Source organism: Propithecus coquereli, unplaced genomic scaffold, assembly GCF_000956105.1.
Source record: "Propithecus coquereli isolate 6110/MARCELLA unplaced genomic scaffold, Pcoq_1.0 Scaffold126, whole genome shotgun sequence".
In the NCBI taxonomy this organism is placed as follows: domain Eukaryota; kingdom Metazoa; phylum Chordata; class Mammalia; order Primates; family Indriidae; genus Propithecus; species Propithecus coquereli.
Window position 1 is genome coordinate 4135667 of NW_012136747.1, and position 23416 is coordinate 4159082.

General features: G+C 51.1%; 1 protein-coding gene across 1 annotated transcript in view; it reads right to left on the bottom strand.

Annotated features, from left to right (window-relative positions):
- LOC105805160 (DNA dC->dU-editing enzyme APOBEC-3F-like) overlaps positions 1–14061 on the bottom strand; it is a 52038-nt gene extending 37977 nt beyond the window's left edge. The window contains exons 1-2 of the mRNA XM_012637978.1: positions 13963–14061; positions 13638–13740 (exon numbers count right to left, since the gene is read on the bottom strand). Of these exons, the coding sequence (XP_012493432.1) occupies positions 13638–13740; positions 13963–14061 (202 nt within the window). The remainder of the gene's footprint in view (positions 1–13637; positions 13741–13962) is intronic.
- Between the last annotated feature and the right edge of the window lie 9355 nt (positions 14062–23416).

Below are 23416 nucleotides of genomic sequence, written 5' to 3' on the forward strand. Positions count from 1 at the left end.
CTCAGGCTGGTTTCGAACTCCTGAGCTCAAACAATCCGCCCACCTCGGCCTCCCAGAGTGCTAGGATTACAGGCGTGAGCCACCACGCCCGGCCTTAACCATTTTTTTTTCTTTTTTTTTTCAGACAGGGTCAACTCTATCACCCGGGCTAGAGTACAATGGCATCATCGTAGCTCAGAGCAAATTCCTGGGCTCAAGTGATCCTCCTGCCTCAGCCTCCTGAGTAGCTGGGACTACATGCACGTGCCACCACACCTGGCTAATTTTTCTATTTTTTGTAGAGATGGAGTCTCACTCTTTTTTGTAGAGATGAGGGTCTTACTCCTGCTCAGGCTGGTCTCGAACTCCTGACCTCAAGCAATTCTCCTGCCTCAGCCTCCCAGAGTGCTAAGATTATAGGTGTGAGCCACTGCGCCCAGCTGGAATGCTTTTTCTTTTAGCATTCTTAGCATCCTTCTAAGCCCTTATGATGGCTTCCAGGCTATCTTTGCATCTTCTCTGATTCTATTTTTTTTTTTTTTTGAGACAGAGTCTTGCTTTGTTCCCCGGGCTAGAGTGAGTGCCGTGGCATCAGCCTAGCTCACAGCAACCTCAAACTCCTGGGCTCAAGCAATCCTTCTGCCTCAGCCTCCCGAGTAGCTGGGACTACAAGCATGTGCCAACCATGCCCAGCTAATTTTTTCTATATATATGTATATATTTAGTTGTCCAGATCATTTCTTTCTATTTTTAGTAGAGACGGGGTCTTGCTCTTGCTCAGGCTGGTCTCGAACTCCTGCGCCCAAACAATCCACCCGCCTCGGCCTCCCAGAGTGCTAGGATTACAGGCGTGAGCCACCGCGCCCAGTCATGCTTTATATTTTTTATCATTGAGTTGATCATGTAGCTTTTCTCCTTTAATCTGTTAATATAGTTGAAACATGATTCTGTTTGACACATGGTGGTGGTTTGGGGTGTGCATTGATGATCAAACCACCAGACATAATAGGCTTCATCCAGTGCATTTTTACTTGGCCTTAAGAAAAGATACAGGACACATGGGACAACATGTACGGCAGTGCAGAGTGGAGGTCTCAGAGCTCCTGTGTGCAGCTTCTGAGGCCCCTTGTCCCTCACACACAAGGATGCTCGGGCCTGAGGCTGAGGGGTGTGGACCGCCCCAGCTCTGGGGCCTTCAGATTTTATTCCCTTCTAGTGAAGGAAACTTCGGCTCTGGGGCTGCCTTGTTTCATCAATTGCAGTTACTCATCAATTGTGGTTTTTGGAAAAATATATTGTCTTTTTGCTCAGTTTTAGTGTCAGCGTTGTGCTAATCTTGGGTAATGATTTTGGAAACTTGCCATCATTTTATTTTCTCTGGAGTAGTCTCCGTAACATGGGCAATGGTCCGTTCATCGATGCTTTGATAGCACTTGCCAGTAAAGCCATCTAGGCCTGAAGTCAGGGAGGGTTGGTTACCTTTTCAATATCCTCATTGATGATCAGTCCAGTTGGGTGATTTGCTCCATTTTGAGTCAGTTTTGGTGATTCTTACTTTCCTAGAATATTTATCTAAGTGTAATAGAACATCCAGTGAGACTTTTCTAGCTGCTCTGGAATTGGTGGCTGGGAGTCCAAACCACAGTCAAAGAGATATTATGTCCCTAACATCCTACACAAAGCTCCAGATGGGTGAGGGTTGGACAGATGTGCCACAGAAAGGCTTATTGAGAGGCCTTCATCCTTGGGTGGGATTCCCCGGCAACAAGCTGGCGTGCGCTGTGCCCCAGGAGTGGGCATGAAGGACATTTTGGAGAGATTGGGTGGAAAAACACTCAAACTCAAACCATGCTTTTCCTCTGCTCTTAACACAGACACAGCAATCAACACCAATTACAAGTCGGGGCCTCCAGAACTTCCAACCGACCGACCGGCTTCAAGTTAGGGTTTACATGACTCCCTGTTCGGGTTCGGTTAGTTTGCTAGAGTGACTCACAGATCTCGGGGAAACTCTTACACTTACCAGTTTATTACAGAGGATGTTACAAAGGATGCAGACGAAGAGACGCAGAGGGCCAGGGAAGGGGGAGGAGCACGGAGCTCCATCCCCTCTTCAGTGTACCTCCCTCCGGGAACCACTGCGTGTTCAGCTCTCCAGAAGCTTCCTGAACCCTGTCCTCTAGGGCATTTTATGGAGATTGGATAGGCATGACTGAGGCACGAACAGCCTGGTCAAAATGTGACAGGACAAAAAGGATATGATCTAAGCCCAGCAGGGCCTGTCTGTCCAGATCTGTATGGCCTCTCTGTGAAGCATCCTTCCTCCTGGGTAGGGGGCCGGACTTCTCTGGAACGAGGGTCTCCTGACCCACCATCAGATTAGAGACCTGCCTTGCGCAGGTGAAAGGAAGGCAGGAGAAGGCGAGAGAGAGAGAGAGAGAGAGAGATTGAGAGATAGAGAGATTGAGATTCTGTTACTGTAGCCAGGGCTATGGGAGTTATGAGCCAGGGACCACGGAAGAAAACCAACATGTCTAACATGTCTATCACTGAGATGCTGGGCTGAAGCAGCTTTCTGGGGTCAGAAAAGACTGGGACAAACCTCCCCCACCTGAGGGTCCTCTCTCCAGTGTCATCTTTGTGTCTCATGAGATACCCAGCCTGCGCCTGCCACAGGGAGGGAGATGACGGCATTCCCAGGGAGTCTTTCTTGGAGAAGTAGGGACGGCCTGGAGAAAACAGCCTCAGCACTGAGTAAGCGACAGGCACCTGTGTCTCTCCGCCTCCCTCCTCCCTACCCAAGCCTGTGGAAGAGGATTCAACACCAGCTTCGGGGGTGCAGGGATGAGCTCGGGGTCCCTCCACTCTCTGGGCACTCATGGCCCACGCGCACCCTGGCTTCCCTTCTCTACCTTTCCCAGAACATCCCTGGTGCCCAGGGCCACCCAGGCCGGTTTCAAGAACAAAGGGCAACTGCTGCTACAAGGGAGGGCTTTTGAAGGACCCATGTCTGGGGTGTCCTGGCTTCAGGGAGAGCACCAGGCAGACAGGCGGGTGCGTGGGTGCATCCCGATCCCCGCAGCCCACGGCACCCTCTGTGCCTCACCAAGGCTCCAGGTCCGAGTCAGGGGAGGATCTCACGTGGGGCCTGAGGCCAAGGGGTGCAGGGTAGCCCGAGGAAGGGCCCCGCTGAAGAGCAGGTCAGTAGATAAGAAAACGGGGAGAAACCCATGTCCTGGGGGTGGTGGTTGTGTCCCCCAAAGCTGCCCAATCCTCCTTTTTTATGTTATATGAATCTCACCTCAATAAAATTAAAAAAGAAATAGAGCACACGAATAAACCCCAAACCATTGAACAAATGGATCATTAATGAAATTGTACATAGTCACACACACAAATATATATATTATATATATGTGGATTATACAAACACAACTTAATGAATTTTATTTACTTCCCACTGGTTTATAATGTCAAATCTTTTTAAAAAAATACATATTGCAAAAGAAAATAAAAATCTCAGGACCCCCACTCCCACCCGCAACTCCGTATACAAAAAGGAAGGTAAAGGCCTCCTCTAGGTCTGCAGGCTACGTCTGGCTCCTAAAACTAACACTGGTCCCAGTTCCACACTAATAGTGGATTCTGAGCTTACCTGCACAGGCACAGGACAGAGACAGGACAGGATGTGACGTCTTCCCACCCACCCAGGGACATCCACAGAACCGATGTTTCCTTCCCTCCCTTTTCCTCTCACATTTGCCTTATCTTAAGTCAAGTGTCAGTTTTCCCGGTTCTCACAAGAGTGAAACCATTTTGTCTCACTACCCCCCCACACACTTTTTTTTCTTTCTGTCTGCCTTTAAATACTGAAACTTCCAAATTCCCCTTCTGAAAAACAGCCACGGCTTTGCCTGCGGTTTGTTTCATTCCTGGGTGCGTTCTCAACTCTGGCTTAACAAACTGCCATCGATTGAGATTCTTGCCTCAGTCACTTCCTTTGGGTCAACAATATATTTATACACCTATTTATAAATACGAACTGTCACGTGTGTGTGTTTCTGTCTTTCTGTCCATGTGCCGCTGTGTCTCTGTGTGTGCGCGTGTGTGTTCTTCGGAGGGAAGAATTGCTTTTAGTCATTTCCCAGGAGCTTCTCGCGGCAGGGGCTTTCCTGGGTGGGGTCTCGGGGTGAGTCACTGCAGCGGCTTACTCTCAGCCTCAGGCACGGTGTGGCTGGTGGGTGCAGAGGACCCTGGCAGCCCTCGCCTGCTGTGCGTTGGAAATAAGGGGAAGTTGAGGTGCAGGCTGGGGCGGGGGATAACCCAGACAGCATGGAAATCAGAGCCCGTTTTTGTGGGGGCCTTCTGGGGCCTGGGGGCGGGAAGCGTGGCATTGCGGGTGGGGTGAGATTGAGGGGCAGGGAGCAGACCACTGTTGTTAGCCTTCACTGTTTCAGGGTGTGCGGCTGCTGTTTGGAGAGCTGCTGCCTGGGGCTCCAGTCACAGGTTACATTCTGTGATCCCCTCCGGAGTCCTACTAGAGCCTCACCCACGTTTCAATCAAATCATCACCCAGAGGAAGCCAAGGGCCCCTGGCCACGCCTGCCATCTCAGGATTCCTGCAGGTGCGTGAACAGGTGGCCACGGGTGCGAGGTGGCCCGAGCCCGGAGCCGGAGCCGGGTGCGCCAGTCTGACCCCCACCCAGCGCATCTCTGAACTGCAGACCGTCACGGGGCAGCAAGGTTCTCCCGGAGTCTGCAACTCCACCCTCCGGGTCTGCAAGCCCTTTCCCCAAGTCAAGGGTCTGGAATGACACCGTTCTCCTTAGATTGGTTTTCGATTATGGAATATTGCAAACAGGAGTGCAGGATATAACACACATTTAAAAGACATTATGTTACCCCATATTTGCTACAGAGCTCTCTAGGTATTTCTTTTTCTAAAAATATGTCATTATTGTCATACACAGATACAGTTACCGAATCTCCATTCCTGCCTCTTCCTGCCCTTTCCACAGATAACTACACCCTAAAAACAGTTATGTTTCCTTTTCTTACATGTTTTCCTGGCGCGGCTACTTATGTGTATCTCTGTAAACAGAATGTGGCAGCCTTTGAAGTTTTAGTCACTTGCATAAGGGGTGTCATTCATTTGTCTTTCCAGCTATTTGCTTTATCATCGACATTATGTTATCGAGATTAGTCCATGTCCCTGTAGGAGAGGCGACTCCGACCTTAATTTTGCTGTCGTTCTCCATCGTAGCGCTGGAGGAGGATTTTTCCCCCTAAGGGGATCAGTTCGTCTGCTCCCACTTTTCCATTCTTACTGACAGCCCTGCCGGAATCACTTATTGTGTACGTGTGAGCCAGTCTCTCTAGGGAAGGCTCTAGAATGAAATTGCTAGCACCTGGGGTATGGACACTGTCACCTACACCGGCCATTGCTGGATTGCTTTCTAATGAGACCCATTATCTTGTCATATTTTCCTTTCCCTTTTGCAAGAGAAAATACAACATTGGCTGCATCCTTTGTATATTTTCCTATTAGGTAATGTGTCTTTCCTTATTGCTTTATTGGAATTTTTGGATATTCTCGATATTAATCCTTTGTCCGTTATATACATTGCAAATACTTTCTTCCAGACTGTGGCTAGGCTTTTTAGTTGGGGATGTCTTTCCATACATAGACATTTTAATTTTTAATGTTTTCAAATGTATCAATTTTTCCATGTACGTATATGGTATGGCATAGATATCTAATTTTCAGTATATGGATAGGCAATCTAAGAATAGTTTAATAAATTTTTAGCCATGTCCTCCTGTCCTACTGATTTGTAATGCCACAAACTCATTTAATTTTGTACCTACCAATGGCTGGGCACTTTCCAGACAGCCCTCACATATACAGTCATGTGCTGCATAATGATGTTGTCGTCAGTACAGACTGCATGAACGATGGCGGTCCCATAAGATTGTAATAACTTATTTGCATTATACCGTTTCTGTGTTTAGATACACAAATGCTTACCATTGTGTTACAATTGCCTACAGTAGTCACTACAACAACACGCTAGCATACCTACCCGTATAGCCTAGGTATGCAGTAGGCTATACCATCTAGGTTTGTGTGATGTTCACACAGTGGCGAAACTGCCTAGCAACGCATTTCTCAGAATGTATCCCCGCCCTTGAGCAATTCGTGTCTGTGTGTGTGTGTGTGTGTGTGTGTGTGTGTGTGTGTCTACATACCTGAACTCTCTCTTCTTTTCCATTGTTTTATTTGTCTATTCCTGGGCTCCAACCACACTGCTCTCCTAATGTCTTAAGAGTAAGTCTTAGTATCTGGTATGGAGGTTCAACTTATCTTCTTATGCTTTGAAATTGTATTGGCCCTTTATAGGTCAACATGAATTTACGAACAAGCTTTTGTATGTTCCATGAAGATCCTGCTGTCAACGTATAGGCCAGCTGGGGGAAGCACAGACAGCTTCGAAACGCCGAGCCTCCCCGCACCTGACTGCTGTCACAGTCAGCCCTCCGCGTCTGTGGGTCCACATCCTGAGACGCGGTGGCTGAATGCAAGGGGCCCGCGGATTCGGAGGGCTGACTGTACCATGCCACCTTACATAAAGGACTTGAGTATCTGCTGATTTGGGTATCTGATCGGGGTCCTACAGGTACAGAGGGCGGACTGTATATCTCAATGTATATAGGGCTGCTTTTATGTTTTCTTTTTTTTTTTTTTTGAGACAGAGTCTCACTCTGTTGCCTAGAGTGAGTGCCGTGGGGTCAGCCTAGCTCACAGCAACCTCAAACTCCTGGGCTCAAGCGATCCTCCTGCCTCAGCCTCCCAAGTAGCTTGGGACTACAGGCATGCGCCACCATGCCCAGCTAATTTTTTGTATTTTTTTTAGTTGTTTGGCTAATTTCTTTCTATTTTTTGGTAGACACGGGGTCTGGCTCTTGCTCAGGCTGGTCTAGAACTCCTGACCTTGAGCGATCCACCTGCCTCGGCCTCCCAGAGTGCTAGGATTACAGGCGTGAGCCACCGTGCCCGGCCTGCTTTTATGTTTTTGATGAGTCTTATAATTTTTCATAAAGGTCTTATACATTTTGTTAGGTTTATTTCTAACAAAAATTTGAGGAGATAATGTAGGCTTCATCTACCTTTATATCTTTAATTGTTTGTTGCTAGTGTGTGGGAACACTATTAATTTTTCTATATTGAACTTGGATCTACCACTCTTGCCAAGAACTTGTTTACTATAATATTTCTAGTACTTTCTGTTCTTTTCCAATTCTCTCATCTCTTGTTTGGACACTGGCTTGGACAATAGTATAATGTTGAATGGTGGCAGTTATAAAGGGTATCTTTGTGTCCTTTCATTTTAAAGGAAATTCTTCTAAGATGGGGAATAGAAAATTAGAAGCCCAAGATTCTCTCTCTCTGTTTTTTTCTTTTTTTTTTTTGAGACAGGGTCTCACCCTGTTGTCCTGGGCAGAGTGCCGTGGCATCATCATAGCTCACAGCAACCTCAAGCTCCCTTGGCTCAAGTGATCCTCCTGCCTCAGCCTCCTGAGTAGCTGGGACTACCGGCATGTGCCACCACACCCGGCTCATTTTTCTATTTTTTGTAGAGATGGGGGTCTCACTATGTTGCTCAGGCTGGTCTCAAACTCCCAAGCTCAAGCCATCCTCCTGCCTTGGCCTCCCAGAGTGCTGGGATTACAGGTGTGAGCCACTGCACCTGGCCCGAAATACTAGGTTAGGATTTTCTTAATCCTTCTGTTATTTCTTTTTCTAACTCCTTGAACTGATGACTGAAACTTTAAATATCAATTTTTTTCTTTTCTAATCCATGCATTTAATGACAAATTTTCTTTTAAGTACTGTTTTAGTTATATCCTGTCGGGCGTCAGGCCCCGACAACCAGGGTTGGAGACAGGGCGTCGCGGAGGAATAAGGAAAGACAGTCAGTAATTGAAAGACCAGGGTCGGGGACTCAAGGCTTCTCCAGACCAAGAGCCCCAAGCTGAGCTCCTCACTCGTATTTATTTCTCTTAACAAAACAATCTCATCAATCAAGCGGAAGTTTAGCTTCAAGAAATTTTTCTTATACAAAAGCAGGTGCTGTAAGTTTCCATTCTGATAGCAATCAAAAGCAAAAACTCATTGAACCATCAAGAAGGACACATGTCATGCATGTGATCTTAAGAAGATATAGTAAAAATTTATATTTTCCAGTTACACATTCTTCTTAACAAAGCTATTGGTCTAGGCTACGCTATTTCTAGCCTTCAACTGAGCAAACCCATTAACTGAGAACCACAAGCCAAGCCTGCCTTTCATCCAGCTGGACATTTCATGAAGCAGTCCCAGGGCGGCTTTCCGCCCTAGGGTGGGCCGTTGCCCTCAACGTCTCCTGCCTCACAACACATCCTGACCTTTAGAAAGGCAGCTGATCTCGTGCTCGAGTTCCCGTCTATGCTTTCTTACGCCAGCTGTGTTCAGTGGTGGTCTCAGCCGTTCTCGGCCACTGCAACAATATTCCACATGTTTAATGTGTTTTAAAAAACAAAACATATCGTTTAAAAAAAATTCCCGAGTTGTAAAGATGCCCAATTTCCATTATGATTTTGTCCTTAACACATGAATGATTTAAGAGAGACAAAGCGCTGGTCTAGTGAGAGCAGGGGTCTAGCTCAAACCCGGACACTGCCACGTCCACCTAGCCGCAGAGCCTGCCTTGAACTCATGGGCAATCAATATCCATTTGTCCCTGGGGGCCAGGGTCAATCAGGGCTCAGCCTTCATCACATTCCCCAAATACACCACACGAAGCATAACGAGCACTCAAATTCTACTAAATGTTTTTGGGGAGATGTAAGAGGCTAACACTTTTTAGGGGCATATTTGTGGGGGTTCAACCAAGAGGCAGAACCACTAAGATGTGCATTTCCTGTGCCATTGCAGGGGCTGGTTCAGCAACCCCTATAAGCTGTTGTCTTCACGTGTGATGCAGGAGCATGAGGTCTTCAGTGGGAGGCGGTTGGGAAGAGACGAGGGATGTTGGGCGCAGGAGAGCAAGAACTAGCTGGAACCCCCACGTCTGAGCGGTGGCACCCATGAGGACAGACTGAAACCGACGTCATTGTTCTTGCCTCTGACTCTAATGGTGTCCTGCGGGGGCCCTTCCACAAGGAACTGAAGACACACCTCTGGCCAGGATTGGAGACGCTCAAGGACCACCTAGGGAAGTTCCAGCAGGTGCAGGCCCGTGGCTGCTTCACACCAAGGAGGTGAGTTGGCAGATCGAGAACACGAGAGCATGCTAGCAAATGGCTGCCACTTCATTTCCTCCCTTCAGACCTGCCGGGACACTCTCTCCTGTGGCCCACCCTGAAAAGAAACTGCTGTAAAGGAAGTTCTGGGAAATGTAGTTCATCTTGGTTTAATGGATATGTTACAGAGCTACCACCAGGGGGCAGAAGAGTTGACCCCCAAACCCAGAGAATTGGATTGGGATGGCATCAAATCGATAGATTCAGCATCTTAATACTGAGTCTTCAGATCCACAAACACGGTATCTTTCCCCAGTTATTTTGGTTTTTTTTTTAACTTTCTCTTGGTAGTGTTTTATAGTTTGCAGCGTATGGGGCTTATACAACTTTTGCAAGATGATTTCAAATGCTGTTTTCAGAGACAGATTTCTGGTGCTATTACAGATAACAGCAAATACTTCTAAAATGTAAACTATGGGTCAGGTGCTCTTAATAATACGTGTAGCTACAAATACAAACAAACCCACTGAAGCCTCTCAACCACCAATAAGCGGGTTCTATTATTATCTCCATTTTACTAACATATGACAGGACCGAATCACGGAGGTGCTAAATAACTTGCCGAACGCATAATCCGGTGAGTAGCAGGGGCAGGATTGGAACTCAGGCAGCTGGCTCCAGGGTTCCTACTCCCATCACTGCCCTATATTACTTGGTAACAGCTACAAGTGTTCACAAAAATGTCCAACAGTAGAGAACATCAAGACTGATATTTTGTGGCCGGGCGTGGTAGCTCACACCTGTAATCCTGGCACTCTGGGAGGCTGAGGTGGGAGGATCGTTTCAGCTCAGGAGTTCGAAACCAGCCTGAGCAAGAGTGAGACCCTGTCTCTACTAAAAATAGAAAGAAATTAGCTGGACAACTAAAAATATATATAGAAAAAATTAGCCGGGCATGGTGGCACATGCCTGTAGTTCCAGCTACTCAGGAGGCTGAGGCAGGAGGATCGCTTGAGCCCAGGAGTTTGAGGTTGCTGTGAGCTAGGCTGACGCCACGACACTCTAGCCCGGGCAACAGAGTGAGACTGTGTCTCAAAAAAATAAATAAATGAAAAAAAAAGGCTGATATTTTGTAATGTCAGACTTTACTCCCACGTTCGAATTAGTTGAACTAGTTCTTTGACACAGCAAGATCTCTCTCACTAAGTTGCTGCAGGAGATAGGGGACATTTTCAACTCTACCTTACAATAATTTGTATCTATGAAGATTTGCAAATTTTTCAGAATGAGGCTATGGAACTTCATTAGTTAGCAGGAAAGCCAAAAGCAGGCTGGTAGAGCTAAATTTTACAGGAAGGGAGTGAGGGTAAATAGAATTTCCCTTAAAAACAGTTTTAAAAAAATATCGCTTTAATCTGCCGCCAGCAATAAGGAAAATACAAATTAGGACGAATACAGTACCCTGTTGCCACACTAGATTGGAAAAGATTAAAGAGACTGAAGGAACAGGTAAATGAGTGATGTTCTGCAGGAAGAATACAGTTCCGGTGAAGCCAGGCTCTGCTGGCCACCATCCTCACGTCCTCCTCTGCCCTGCCAGGGTCACCATACCCAAAGCCAAGTGCCTGTGCAGTGCATTCATGGATGGCACTCTATGTGGCCTGAAAGCCATTCTGCAACTATAGGAAACAGCATGGATGAACCTGCAGACACCAGGCCGAGTGACAGAAGGCAGACACAAGCACTGCACGCCTGCATTTATAGAGAGTGTAGGAAAAGCTAAACCAACTTATTGCGTTAGAATTCCAGAGAGTGGAAGTCCCAGGGAAGATGGGAGCGGGGGAGGGGACAGGGCAGAAGAGGGCTCCAGAAGTGCTGGGATTTTCCGGGTTTTGATCCAGGTGCTAATCACACGTGCGTTCATTGTGGGAAAACTTATAAATTGTGCACTTACTGTTTGTGCATTTATCTGCATGTACATGATGCCTCAATTAAAAATATCCTTAAAATAACACATTTAAGACAATAATGTGTGATAAGGTGCTGGTTCCATGTAAACAGCACCGCAGATTTGTTTGCGTGCACATCTGTGCCGAGTTCAGAGAGCAAGGTCTGGCCAGGCACACTCGGCTGTACCAGAGGGCACCTCTGCAGAGGGCTGGTGCGCAGCGGGTAGGATTGGGGTCAGGGAGCAGGAGACGGACATTTCCTTTCTCACTCTATTATTATAAATTGCTTGAGTGTTAAGAACCTAGTTTGGTTCATGTGTATAAAATGCTTTTTTACAATATACAAGATGGATTTCTAATGACCATTGTTATCGTGGTAACAAATGTGCTCCACCATTGCCAGGACTCCCCCCTTCCATGAGACCCCATTGATGTCCAGGGACCCAGTCTCTGAGGGGACATGCAGAGCCAAAGGCCAATCGGGCTCAGAGACCTGGCGAGATGCAGGAGTCGAGGGGCTCAGTCCGTTGACCAAGATGCCCTCTCTTTCCCGGGATGGGCGGGGTTGGCTGTCAGAGAGCGGAGGGACCAGTCAGCCCCTCCGGTACCAACCGAGCATGGACGCGGGGGTGGAGCGAGAGTTCACTGCTCTCAACGAGCAAAGACAAAAAGACAGGCTCTAAATTTCCGTGAGGGGCCGGGGAGGACAGCAGGGACCCAGAAGGGTATCTGCCCGGGCTGTGTTGATCCCGGGACACAGCTGGGCAACCAGGGTGACATCTCAAAGAAAGGCTTCTTCAGGCCATGGTCACGTGAGATGACCCACACCAGGTCACCTGGGGGATGAGGCCCAGCGGGTGGAAGGAGAAGCTACAGGCCCGGAGTCCTGCTGGGTCAGAGAGAGACAGAGAGAAGTCAGGTCTGCAGCTGGGGAGCCTGGGAGGGAAGGAAGGAGGCAGCGCAGAGGAGGGGAGGGGTGGAGCGCTCTGGGCAGGTGAAAAGATGCAAAGGAGACTTAGGAGGAGAGAGGAAAGGGGGAGGGCTGCAAGCAGGGAGGAGGGGGGACTGGGGACAAAGCTGAGCAAGCTGAAGCTGAGGGAGCTCAAGGGAAGGGGAGGGAGGCGAAGCTGCGGAAAGGCTGGGAAGGGCACCCAGACGGCCTTCAAGCTCTCAGGACAGGGCCAGGCTGGAAGGGCTTTGCCAGGTGGTCCGCAAAGTCCTCCCAGCATTGCTCAAGCTGCGGGGAAAGAGGCAGAGGCCATGCGCCGACTGGCAAGCAGGAACCTCCCCAGCACCCCGCCCTCAGCCCAGCGTCCCCTCCACATGGACTCTGACTCTTGTCCTCAGCATCCCCTACAGTCCTCACCCAGGACCCTCCTCCCACTGTCCCCAGCCACCCTTCCAGCCCAAAGCCTCCCCCTTGGGGTTCACCAGGGGAACCCCCACCAGGCAGCTGACCAAGGGCCCCAGTCCCGCGCAGGGGCTGCTGCCATTGCTGGTCGGTAGCCGCGGGGGCTGCAAACAGCCTTGGGCTGACACTGCTGTGCTCATCAGGAATCTGATCACTGTCTGGGCTCATCCAGGACAAGGGCTCCAGGAGATGTCCCAGAGGACCCGGTGCACTTCCAGCTGCTTCAGAATGTTCATGGGGAATATGTGACAAGTTTCCACATGGTCAGACTCCTGAAGGCAGGGGAGGAGGGGAGGGGAGGAGCGGGAGGTTGGGTGATGCGCAAGCGAGACGGGAGGTCTCCAAGCTCCCCTTCCCGAACCCTGTTCTCTCCCCAGAAGCAAGCAAGGAAGGCTGGTTCAGTCATTCATCGATTCCTTCATTCATTCGACAACAACCCTTGAGCACCTACTCAGGGCCACAACTTGGGCAGGAACCCGTGACACAAGGATGGACCTCCCTCTTTCCTACCTCCGGAGATCACCGTGTATGGGACCCACGGTGACCCCCCCGCACAGACCCCCTCCTCTACTGCCTGTGAGCTCGGCGGTCTGGACTTTTGCTCCACCAGCTGCGTGCGGGTACTTCACCCTGAGACCTGCAGTCAGGCCAAGGGGCTGTGCCCCAGGGACAAGGTCGGTCAGAGGGAGGTGGGAGAGCCCCCGGCAGGTGGGTGCAGGGTGGCAGGGTGTGCGGCAGGTGGCCATGGTGGCTGCTCTGCTCCCAGGACTGGAGGGGATGGCTCTGGCTACCTAGTGGACCGGTGTTGGTCACACCCACCACTGTCATCAGGGAGACCTGTGATGGCGATCGTGTGGGTGCTCCGAGGGTGGCCCCAACTCCACGCTGCAACACTTTTGGTCTAAACTTGAAGGGAAGAAGGAAACTGCTCTGGGAGCTTCACTTTCCTCTGTCAATCTGCTGTGTCCATGTCCGTCCCTGGCGAACACCGGGTGGTGACGGACATGGGTGTCAACCATCCGCCTGCTCCAGGCAGTAGCTTAGGCAAGTCTTGAGCCACTTTTTGGCCGGTTGTAGGATTTCATAGTTGAAGCTGAGGTCCTCGGCAGACATCAGCATCTGGAGGTCACAGAGGGGAGAAAAAAGGAAGAAGCAGAGAGCTCCCCCGGGACCCTTGCAGGCACTTGTTTGTCTCCTGTCCAGAGGGCCGAGTGGCGGCGGGAGCTGGCACCACCCTGCCCTGACTCAGGACACGTGAGGTGTGGGTCTGGGCTCTGCCCAGAAGCCCTGGGAGTTGATCGGATACTAGCCTTGGTTTTCTGGACTGGGGCATAGACTCACCTTCATCTCTGCTGCCTCAGGGCAGGTCATCCAGGTGACGCCACCCTGGGTGGCAAAGACCAAACTCCAAAGGGAAGGACGGGTGCAGGCCAGCCCCATGCCTGTTTCCCAGCGCCTGCTCCAAGCTCTGCGCAGGGCAGGGCTTTTGCGTATCCAAGCGAAGTGTGAGGGTGGAGTCTGGCCTGGGAGACCTGCACCGGCTCTCACCCCCCCACAGAGGAACGGGGCAAAGGATTATGGCATCTCCGCTGCACACTCCAGCCAGGGGCTGTGCCCTGAGCAGTGCACGTGAGTGTTAGCGTTTTTCTCACCATCCTACAGTTAAGGGGGTGCCGAGGCAAAGCCACACGGGTCGTGACAGAGGCGTTGGTAAGAAGGTTCTGTCTGCCCCGCAGCCTGGGTCCAGGCTTCCTTCTGGTGCTGCCCAGGGTCCCAGCAAGCCTGCACTAGGACCTGTGACTTTGTCCCGTCTACACTGCATGATTCCCTACTTCAGTATTGAGGGGTGCGCCTTACCTTGGGTTTGGCCCCATTGTTCCCGTCCTGAGTCCTCCCTCTCCCAGTACCTCCCCGGCCCATCCGCAACCTGCTCCCAGAGAGAACCGGCCCTGCAAGGGCCCCAGGCTGGATGTCGCACATGGAAATGCTCACCCATGAGACTGACTCTTCTGATCCTCCCTGACCCGGGCCACTCCGACAAATGTGGCTTTTCCTCATTTCACTCTCAGGGCTCGAGTGGTGGGTGGGGGCGACATTTATGCTTCACTCTTCTCCCCATATTTACTTTTATGTCCCTTTGCCATGGAATTTTGACACTTTTCCCACCAAGGGGTGGAGTCTGTTTTTTGTCCCCTTGAGTCTGAGCTGGCCTGCGACTTGTACTGACCGATAAAATGCGGTAGAAATGACGTCGAGTGACTTCCGAGGCTGGGCTGTGAGTAGCTGCGCGGCTTCTGCTTTTGCATTCTTGGGGTGTGCCCGCCCGTGCAGGGGACCAGACCTGCTCTCCCACATGTTAAGAGATCAGGCGGAGAGAGAGAAACCCCCACCAACAACCTGGCCAAGACCCAGACGTGGGATGAGGGTGCCCCAGAAATTCAGTCCAGTCTCCCATACCTGATGGCAGCCACATTAGTGACGCCAGGGGAGACCAGCACAGACTGGAACGACCAACCCACAAAACTATCACAAGTATTAAAAGCCATTTTTGTTTTAAGCCACTACATTTTGGAGTAGTTTGGGGTAGTTTATGAAACAGCAATAAATAACTAAAACAAACAAAAAAAATAAACACTTAGAAATGCCATAACTCAACCTTAACATATGTGATACAGGAGTTCCCCTGGTCAACCTTGGCCCGAAAATATTAAATGGAAAGTTCCAGAAATAAACAATCCACAAGTTTTAAATTTCATGCCATTCCAAGTAGCATGATGAAGTCTTGCACCGTCCTGCTCCATCACGCCTGGGACGTGGACCATCTGTGTCCAGCATCTCAACCCTGTGTGGGCTCCCGCCCGTTGTCACTTAGCACCTGTCTCAGTTCTCAGAGCGATGGTCGTGGTATTGCAGTGCTTGTGTTCAAGTCACCTGTATTTTACTTAATGGCTCCAGAGGCAAGAGAAGGGACGCTGGCAACTTGGACATGCCAAAGAGGAGCACAGGGTGCTTCCTCTAAGTGAAAAGGTGAAAGTTCTCCACTTAAGGAAAGAAAAAAATTTTATGCTGAGGCTGCTAAGATCTACAATAAAAATGAATCTTCGATCCATGAAATTGTGAAGGAGGAAAAAGAAATTCGTGGTAGTTCTGCTGGTACCGCATCTGCCTCCTCCCTCCCTTCTCTCCCTGGTCCTTCCCTCCCCTCTGCCCAGAGCCTCCTGTGTCCCCCCTTCCTCTGCCTGTCCTTGTCACTGTCCCTAGACCTCCTGTCTGTGTCATCTCTCTGACTCTCTCACTCCTGCTCCGTTCAACCTCTCCTGCCCTTCCAGCCCCAGGGGCACTGACAGACGGGGCAGTGTCTCCACAGCAGGCTCCTCCTCAGGGCGTGGCTGTGCTCATCCAGCCCCTGCCAGGGCTGGAAGCGCCTTCCCTGGTGGTCCACAAAGCTGCTCCAGCAGTGCCCAAACTCTGAGCCGCAGAATAAAACACCTTCTTTCAGGAAACGTAAAGTGCCAGTCACCACGATCTTCAGATGATCAGCAGAGACCAGTAAAGGCAATCAGCTCAGGGGAAATACATTTAAAAAAATCAGAGTTAAATTACTTTTAATTGTAAGTGTATCTTACGGTTCAAACATACATTATATGCAGTCATGTCCAATACTACTAGAATGGTTTTCAATTTATTAATGAAAATATTGTTTTAATTGGTTTCAAATCAATAAAATTTTATTCCAGATCAATAAAATGAAATACGGTTGACCCTTTAATGAGGTTGGGGTCAGGAGCATGACCTCCTCATGCAGTAGAAAATTCATATACAATTTCAACTCCCCCAAAACGTTACTACTGATAACCTCTTGCTGGCCAGAAGCGTCATCAATGACATAAACAGTCCAATAACATATATTCTGTATGTTACTAACATATGTATTATATATATTATTCTTACAATAAAGTAAGCCAGAGAAGAGAAAATGTTAAGAAAATCATAAGTTGTAAGCTGTACTTCTGTTTTAAAAAAAGAAAAGAAAGAAAGCCATAAATAGAGAAAACATATTTACTACGCGTTAAGTGGAAGTGCATCTTTGTAAATGTCTTCACCCTCATGTCTTCCGAGCGCTGGTCCTGCTGCCCCGGGAGTGGCGGAGGCAGAAGAGGTGGAGGAGGTGGCGGGGGCGGCAGGAGAGGCGGGCACGCTCGGTGTCACTGTACGGAAATACATTGTAGCTTCTCTCTGACTTTTTTCCTTTTTCATTCATCTGGTTTCAGTTCTCGCTCCACCGTTTGCTTTCCTTTCAGTGCCGGTATCACAGAGGGCTCCGTGTCATTAAAGAAGCCAAAAGCAGTCTTGGCTAACTGGACCCTCTGCCACTTTGCACGACGCCGGTTTGTTTTCCGGAACTGCTCCTTCCGTGCCGTCTTCCTCCCACTCACCTCTGTCAAGTCGTCTTCTGTCAATGCCTGGGGCGTGGTGTCTGTTAGCTCCTGACTTTCCTTAAGATCCATATCTTGAAACTCTTTACCCTGCACTTTTTTTTGCCATATCCACAATCTCTTTCATGATTTCATCGCTTGGCTGCTATGAAGTCACACAGGACATCTGGACAGTTTTCTCCGGCAGGAATTCATTCTTTCGGATTCGATGGCTTTCATGCCTTTTTCTAATAACATACAACGATGGCATCTTCAATGGTGTAACCCTTCCAGACTGTCATGATGTCCTCTCTCCCTGCGGGGGTTCTCTCGTAGCATTGACAACCCTTCCCTTACGTTACCACATATAATGAGTCTGAAAGGTCCTATGACCCCTGATCTAGAGCCTGAATTGGAGACGTTGTGTTTGGGGACAAATAGATCACTTCGACGCCTTTGCTGTTGAACTCATGACGTCCTGGGAGGCCAGGGCCATTGTTCAGTATCAAGAGAACTTTAAAGGCAGTCATGACTGGCAAGGGTATTTCCTGACCTCGGGGATAAAGCATCCATGGAACCAATCCAGAAAAATGGTTCCCGTTGTCCAGGCCAAAACTCCAAAAGCTGGTGTTAATGTCTTCCCTTCAGGGCTCGGGATTAGCAGTTTACAGACAAGGCTGTTCTGGTCATAAGCGCAACTGCATTAGTACGAAACGGTACAGTTAGCCTGTCCCTTCCTGCCTTGAATCCTGGTGCTCACTCCTCTTCCTTACTAATGCATGTCCTTTGTGGCATTCTTTTCCAGCATACAGTGCCTTTGTCTGCATTGAAAACAGGTTCCGGGCCAGGCGCTTGGCCTATAATCCTAGCACTCTGGGAGGCTGAGGCCGGAGGATCGCTCGAGGTCAGGAATTCAAGACCAGCCTGAGCAAGAGCGAGACCCCGTCTCTACTTAAAAAAAATAGAAAGAAATTATCTAGACAACTAAAAATATATGTAGAAAAAATTAGCCGGGCATGGTGGCACATACCTGTAGTCCCAGCTACTCGGGAGGCTGAGGCAGAAGGATTGCTTGAGCCCAGGAGTTTGAGGTTGCTGTGAGCTAGGCTGACGCCACAGCACTCACTCTAGCCTGGGCCACAGAGCGAGACTCTGTCTCAAAAAAAAAAAAAGAAAAGTAAACGGGTTCAGGCAGATGTCCTTTCTCCTCAGTGATTTTCTTTTTTCCGCCTGCCTCAGCCTCCCAGAGTGCTAGGATTACAGGCGGGAGCCACCACACCCGGCCAAAAGCTGCACTTTCAACAGGAGATAAAAAGATAGCTCACAAGAAGCGCAAGGGTTTTTGCTCCTGCTGGCACAGCCTCAGCGATGGCTGCGTGAATTTCCTTTTCTTCTTTTTACAGTGGTCTCTGTGCTGGACCCCCTTGTCTTGCAAGGCACATAGCAGCAATTCGGACTCTTCTCGTGATGACATGACTTTGCTTCTTGGAAGCACTTCCGGCATCACCAGTGGCACTTCCGATGGGTCCCATGGTGTTGATAAAGGTTTTCTGTATTGCACTAGACGTCATGACAAATACATGATGGCCATAAGAGATTACTTTTTTTTTTGACAAGACCTCGTTCTGTCACCCAGGCTGGGGTGCAGTGGCGCGATTATAGCTTACTGCAGCCTCAAACTCCTGGCTTCAACAGATCCTCCTGACCCGGCCTCCCAAAGTGCTGGCATTACAAGCATAAGCCACCGGGCCTGGCTGAGAGATCGCTTTTCACAGTGATACAAACTTCCTGGAGAGAGAGTATTAGCATCACAGAAAGGTTTAAGTGGATACTCGGATACTCACTCGCAACACTGGAGCTCACGCAATAGCAGCAGGAGGCGGCTACCAAGTGATTGCGGTAGGACCGTATTGCTGCAGGTGATTTTCCACAATAACACAATTACCACTTAACACCACATCTTTCCATTTGTTCACATTCCTGTGGACTGGGAAAGGTACCGAGTACACTCTGTGTTTGTGTGTTTAAGTTTTGATAAATTTTAACTTATAATAGATTCTTGTATATTATGTGGTAGTAAATGATAAAATAGACAGGTAGACTGGTATCTCTCTATATATCATATGCATTCATGACATATCTAACTTTTTCTTAATTTTTTTGGTAGCTATGCTATGCAGTTTGTCTCATTTTTTCTACTCGTCACAGATCTCCAAAACTTTTTTCCATATATTTATTGAAAAAAATCCTGGCCAGGTGTGGTGGCTCACACCTGTAATCCTAGCAGTTTGGGAGGCTGAGGAGGGGGGATCGCCTAAGGTCAGGAGTTCAAGACCAGCCTGAGCAAGAGCAAGACCCCGTCTCGAGAAAAAATTAGCTGGGCATGGTGGCACATGCCTGTAGTCCCAGGTACTCGGGAGGCTGAGGCAGGAGGATTGCTTGAGCACACGAGTTTGAGGTTACTGTGAGGTAGGCTGATGCCACGGCAGTCTAGCCCGGTGAGACTCTGTCTCAAAAAAAAAATCCCTATATAAGTAGACGAGCGTACTTCAAACTTGTGTTGTTCAAAGATCAACTGAATTAAGAATATTCCCTAATTTTTTCTCTATAAACATATCATGAATTCCAAGTGTTCAAATAAACACTGGCAAGTCTGTGAATGTCTTTCTTTTGTAGTGAACACTCAATGGCGGCAAAAGTCACACTAATTCCCTCTGGGATGAGAAAATGTGGCTAAAGCTCACAGGAGAAGAACCTGAATTCAAATCCTTCCCACACTGACATGGTCTCATCCTGCCAACCAGCCCAGTTTGGAAGGGACAGGCCCCACAATAATTACAGAGAAAGCAGAGAGTTTCCACATTGGACAGGAACCACACATGTGCAGTCAGGGGCACTGGGGGTATCCTGTCCCCACACCCTCCCTGATTCCACCCCCTTGACAGGGAGCTGGAGGAGGGCATGGCTGAGACCCAGGACAAGACCAGTTGCAGGGAAGGAGCCCAGGGAAGGCCGGGTCCAGGGCTGGGCCCAGGGCAGGGGCAGGGGGACATGAGCAGCCTCGGAGGCCCAGCTCAGCCCCAGCGGGGAGGGGAGCTCAGCCAGGGGCAGGCGGTCAGGGCCAGAGACACACCCCAGGGCCAGGGCAGCAGGTGTCAGGGCTGTGGCTTAGCTGTGTCTGTCCCACCCTGGGCGCTGGGTTCTGGTTCTGTGATGTGTGGCTTATGTGCTTGATGACAGTAGGTGGCTGCCACCTCAGGATGTCCTGTGGGACCTCAGGAGCCACATGTGTCACTAAGAACAGGGCCCACAGGCAGGTGTTCCTGGGCAGAAAGGATGCACTGGTCCCCTGGCCCAGACACACAGACACACATATGCACATATACACATACACACCCCTCCACACAGTGACACAAAGACACACGTACACACATACTGTGACACAGAGTGACAAAAGAAACCTCCGCAGGGTACCCGGACACACTGAGAGGCCCACCTCAGCTCTGCCCCAAATGAGAGGACTTTGACATTTCCTGGGGAGTGGTGTAGGGTGCAGAAGGACCTGCTCATTAAATCTGCAGCTGTGGTTTTGTTCCCTGGGCTCTGACAACAGCCCAGACTCCGCTATTGGCAGCAAGTGACCAAAAATCCCCAACGCAGTCATTCTGGGCAACGGGGCCACTCTGGGTGCAGACAGAGGGCCTCACCCTGGTGAAAGAGCCCCCAGTGAGCAGTGTCCTAGGGCGGGTTCCAGGCACACCGGCCCCCATCCTGCAGAGCTGTCTCCCCAGGGCCTCGTCTCAGAGCTTCTCCCAAGACCTGGGAGCCCTGAGGGTTCTGTGAGGGGACTGGACACGGCCCCTGGGACCCTGCTGAGACCCTGGCTGGGCACGGCCTGTCGTCCTTCCCAACTCAAGGGTGGGCAGGGCACCCTCCGTGGTGGCAGAGCAGCTGGACTGCAGACCCGTGCAGAGCATCCATTCTGGCCTCAGGGTGACCTGGACTGCGTCTACCAGCACCTTCCCCAGGGTCCCTGTGCCCTGGTCTGTCCCTCTGACCAGTCGGGACTCCTGCTGGGCACCTGCCTCGTCCAGAATTTTCCCTACAGGGGACCAAGGCAGATCCTGGCACAGTCCCACCTGCCGAGGAGGGCACTCTCCCCGAGCCGTGCGCCACTGCCTGTAAACCATGTCCCTTCCGAACCCTCCGGCCTCTCACAGGCGTGGCGGGAGCTCCAGCAGGATGGCGGGATTCTCTCACATTTGCACCCGGTGCTCGAGAGGCAGAAATGGAGGGAGGGGCTGTCACTCCCCAGGAACGGAAAGAATTTTCTTCCTTCTTCCTCCCGGTTACCGCAGGGAAGGTACACGCTCTCACCTGGAGCCCTGCACGGATGTGGGGTGCAGAGGTCTCTCCTAGGCTCTGGCAATGCCCTCACAGAATCCCGCCCGCCTCTGGCTGCAGCTTCACCAGAAGAGGCCAGTCATGTCTGGGCCTTTGTGGCACCAGGAGGGTCAGGCTCTAATAAGTGGAGACGTGTGTGCAGATGGGGGGACACCTACGGGGGACACAGCAGTCCCTGGGAGTTCACCCTGCAGTTCCAGGCTATGGCGCTTCTGAAAGTTGCTGTGTCTGGGGGCCTGGAGCGAAATCGTGACCCCCTCACATGTGGGTCACCCTGTGCAGGCACATGGGAGCCAGAAGCCCAGACAGTGGCTCCCCCGTCCACCTGCAGCCAGGGCAGGGTCCTGACCACCCTCTTTTCTCTCTTCTCCGGAGACCTTGCGTCACTGCGTGGCTGGTACAACGTGTTACAGAGAACTTAACTCTGGGCGGTATCTGGGCCCAGTGTGCTTCGAACACGAGTCCGAGGCCGTGTCTTTCACCACATGGGAGCGTTCACAGATGCCAAGTTGTGGTGGGAGTCTAACCTCTCAGTATGTAAAAGCAGTAAGGAAACGGGCGATATACCTGTCGGAGATACGCTCCCAGCACACCTGAGCTGCAGGTGAGGCCATTGAGTTGCTGTGCAGACTGAAGATCGGGCTGTCAGTGAGGGCAGCTGGTCACTCACGCTGCTCCTTACGCCCCTGTCCTGCGGGCCCAGCCCAGCCTTGCCCCCAGCACACGCCAGGGTCCTCCGATTAACACCTAGAGCACCTGCCCTGTGCACAGCCCTGGCCGGGTAGGGAGCACACAGTAAGGACACAGCTCGGCTCCCATGGGCCTGCGGGCACAGCCCCTGCACACTCCCTCTGGCCTTCCTCTCCCCTTGCAAGCCTGTCCCTGGACATGCCCCAGGCACTCGTGCCCCGGGCCAAGCAGGTGGTCTTGGGTCTGGAAATGTAACCCAAGAACAGGTTTCTAGATCGACTCCCCTAGAGAGCAGGTGCCAGGCGTGGGGACTAGGGAGCAGACAGGAGGGGCCTGGGGCAGGGGTGTGAGTGGACAGCCAGCAGGTCCCAGATCCAGGGTCCCAGATCCAGGGTCAGGTCATTATCAGCTACAAAAGGGCTACAGAGCAGGGCCCAAAGCCCAGCCATCCACAATCTGCACGGTCCTGGCAGGGGCAGGGGAGGACAGCAGATGGGGGAGCCCACCCCCAGGTGAAGCCCCCAGTGGCCCCTGCCCCACCCACCCTCCACCTCCAGGTGCCCGGGCCTGCCTGTCCTGTGAGCCCTTGGCCCTGTGCAGCCCCCTCTGCCCGACCCCGAGCTGGCAACTCCGCATCCTGCCGGGCCTGTCTCCCTCAGGTCTGAGAGGCGTCACAGAGCCCCTCAGGGAGAAGGGCAGACACACTGCCACGCTGACAGCCCCACCCCTCTCAGAGGAGAAGGGCTCCCTGAGCCCGCGTGTCCAGGGCAAAGTTGCTGGGAAGTGGCCTTGTCAGTGGCGGACACACTCTGCACAGCAGGGGCCTGTCTGGATAGAGAGGGGGAGGCGGGGGCAGCGTCATGGCTCTGGGCATGGGCAGTGGGAAAGGAGGACCTGGTGACTGGGGGTGACTCCAGAGCTGGTGCTGAGGGGCCAGGAATGTGGAGGCACTCCCAGGGAGGATGACCCTGGGTGGAGCCCTCCTGGGTCTCCCCACAGATAGGACAGGAGGGGCCCTCACAGCAGAGGGGCAGAGCACCCTCCTTCTGTCCATGAGGAGTGGGGTCCACTTGAGATCACAGGGGACACTGCCGAGATTTCCACCCACAGAGAGTGACTAGGGGGCCAGGGGGTAAGGAGCTCCATGCTCAGTGTGGCAGCCATGGGGGGACTGTCCCCAGGAGGTGGGTTCCCCTGCATGGGACAGCTGGCCATGACAGGGTGGTCTGACAGAAGCTAGGACAGGGCTGTCAGTGGACAGGGGCAGCCCCGCTGCCCACAGGGCC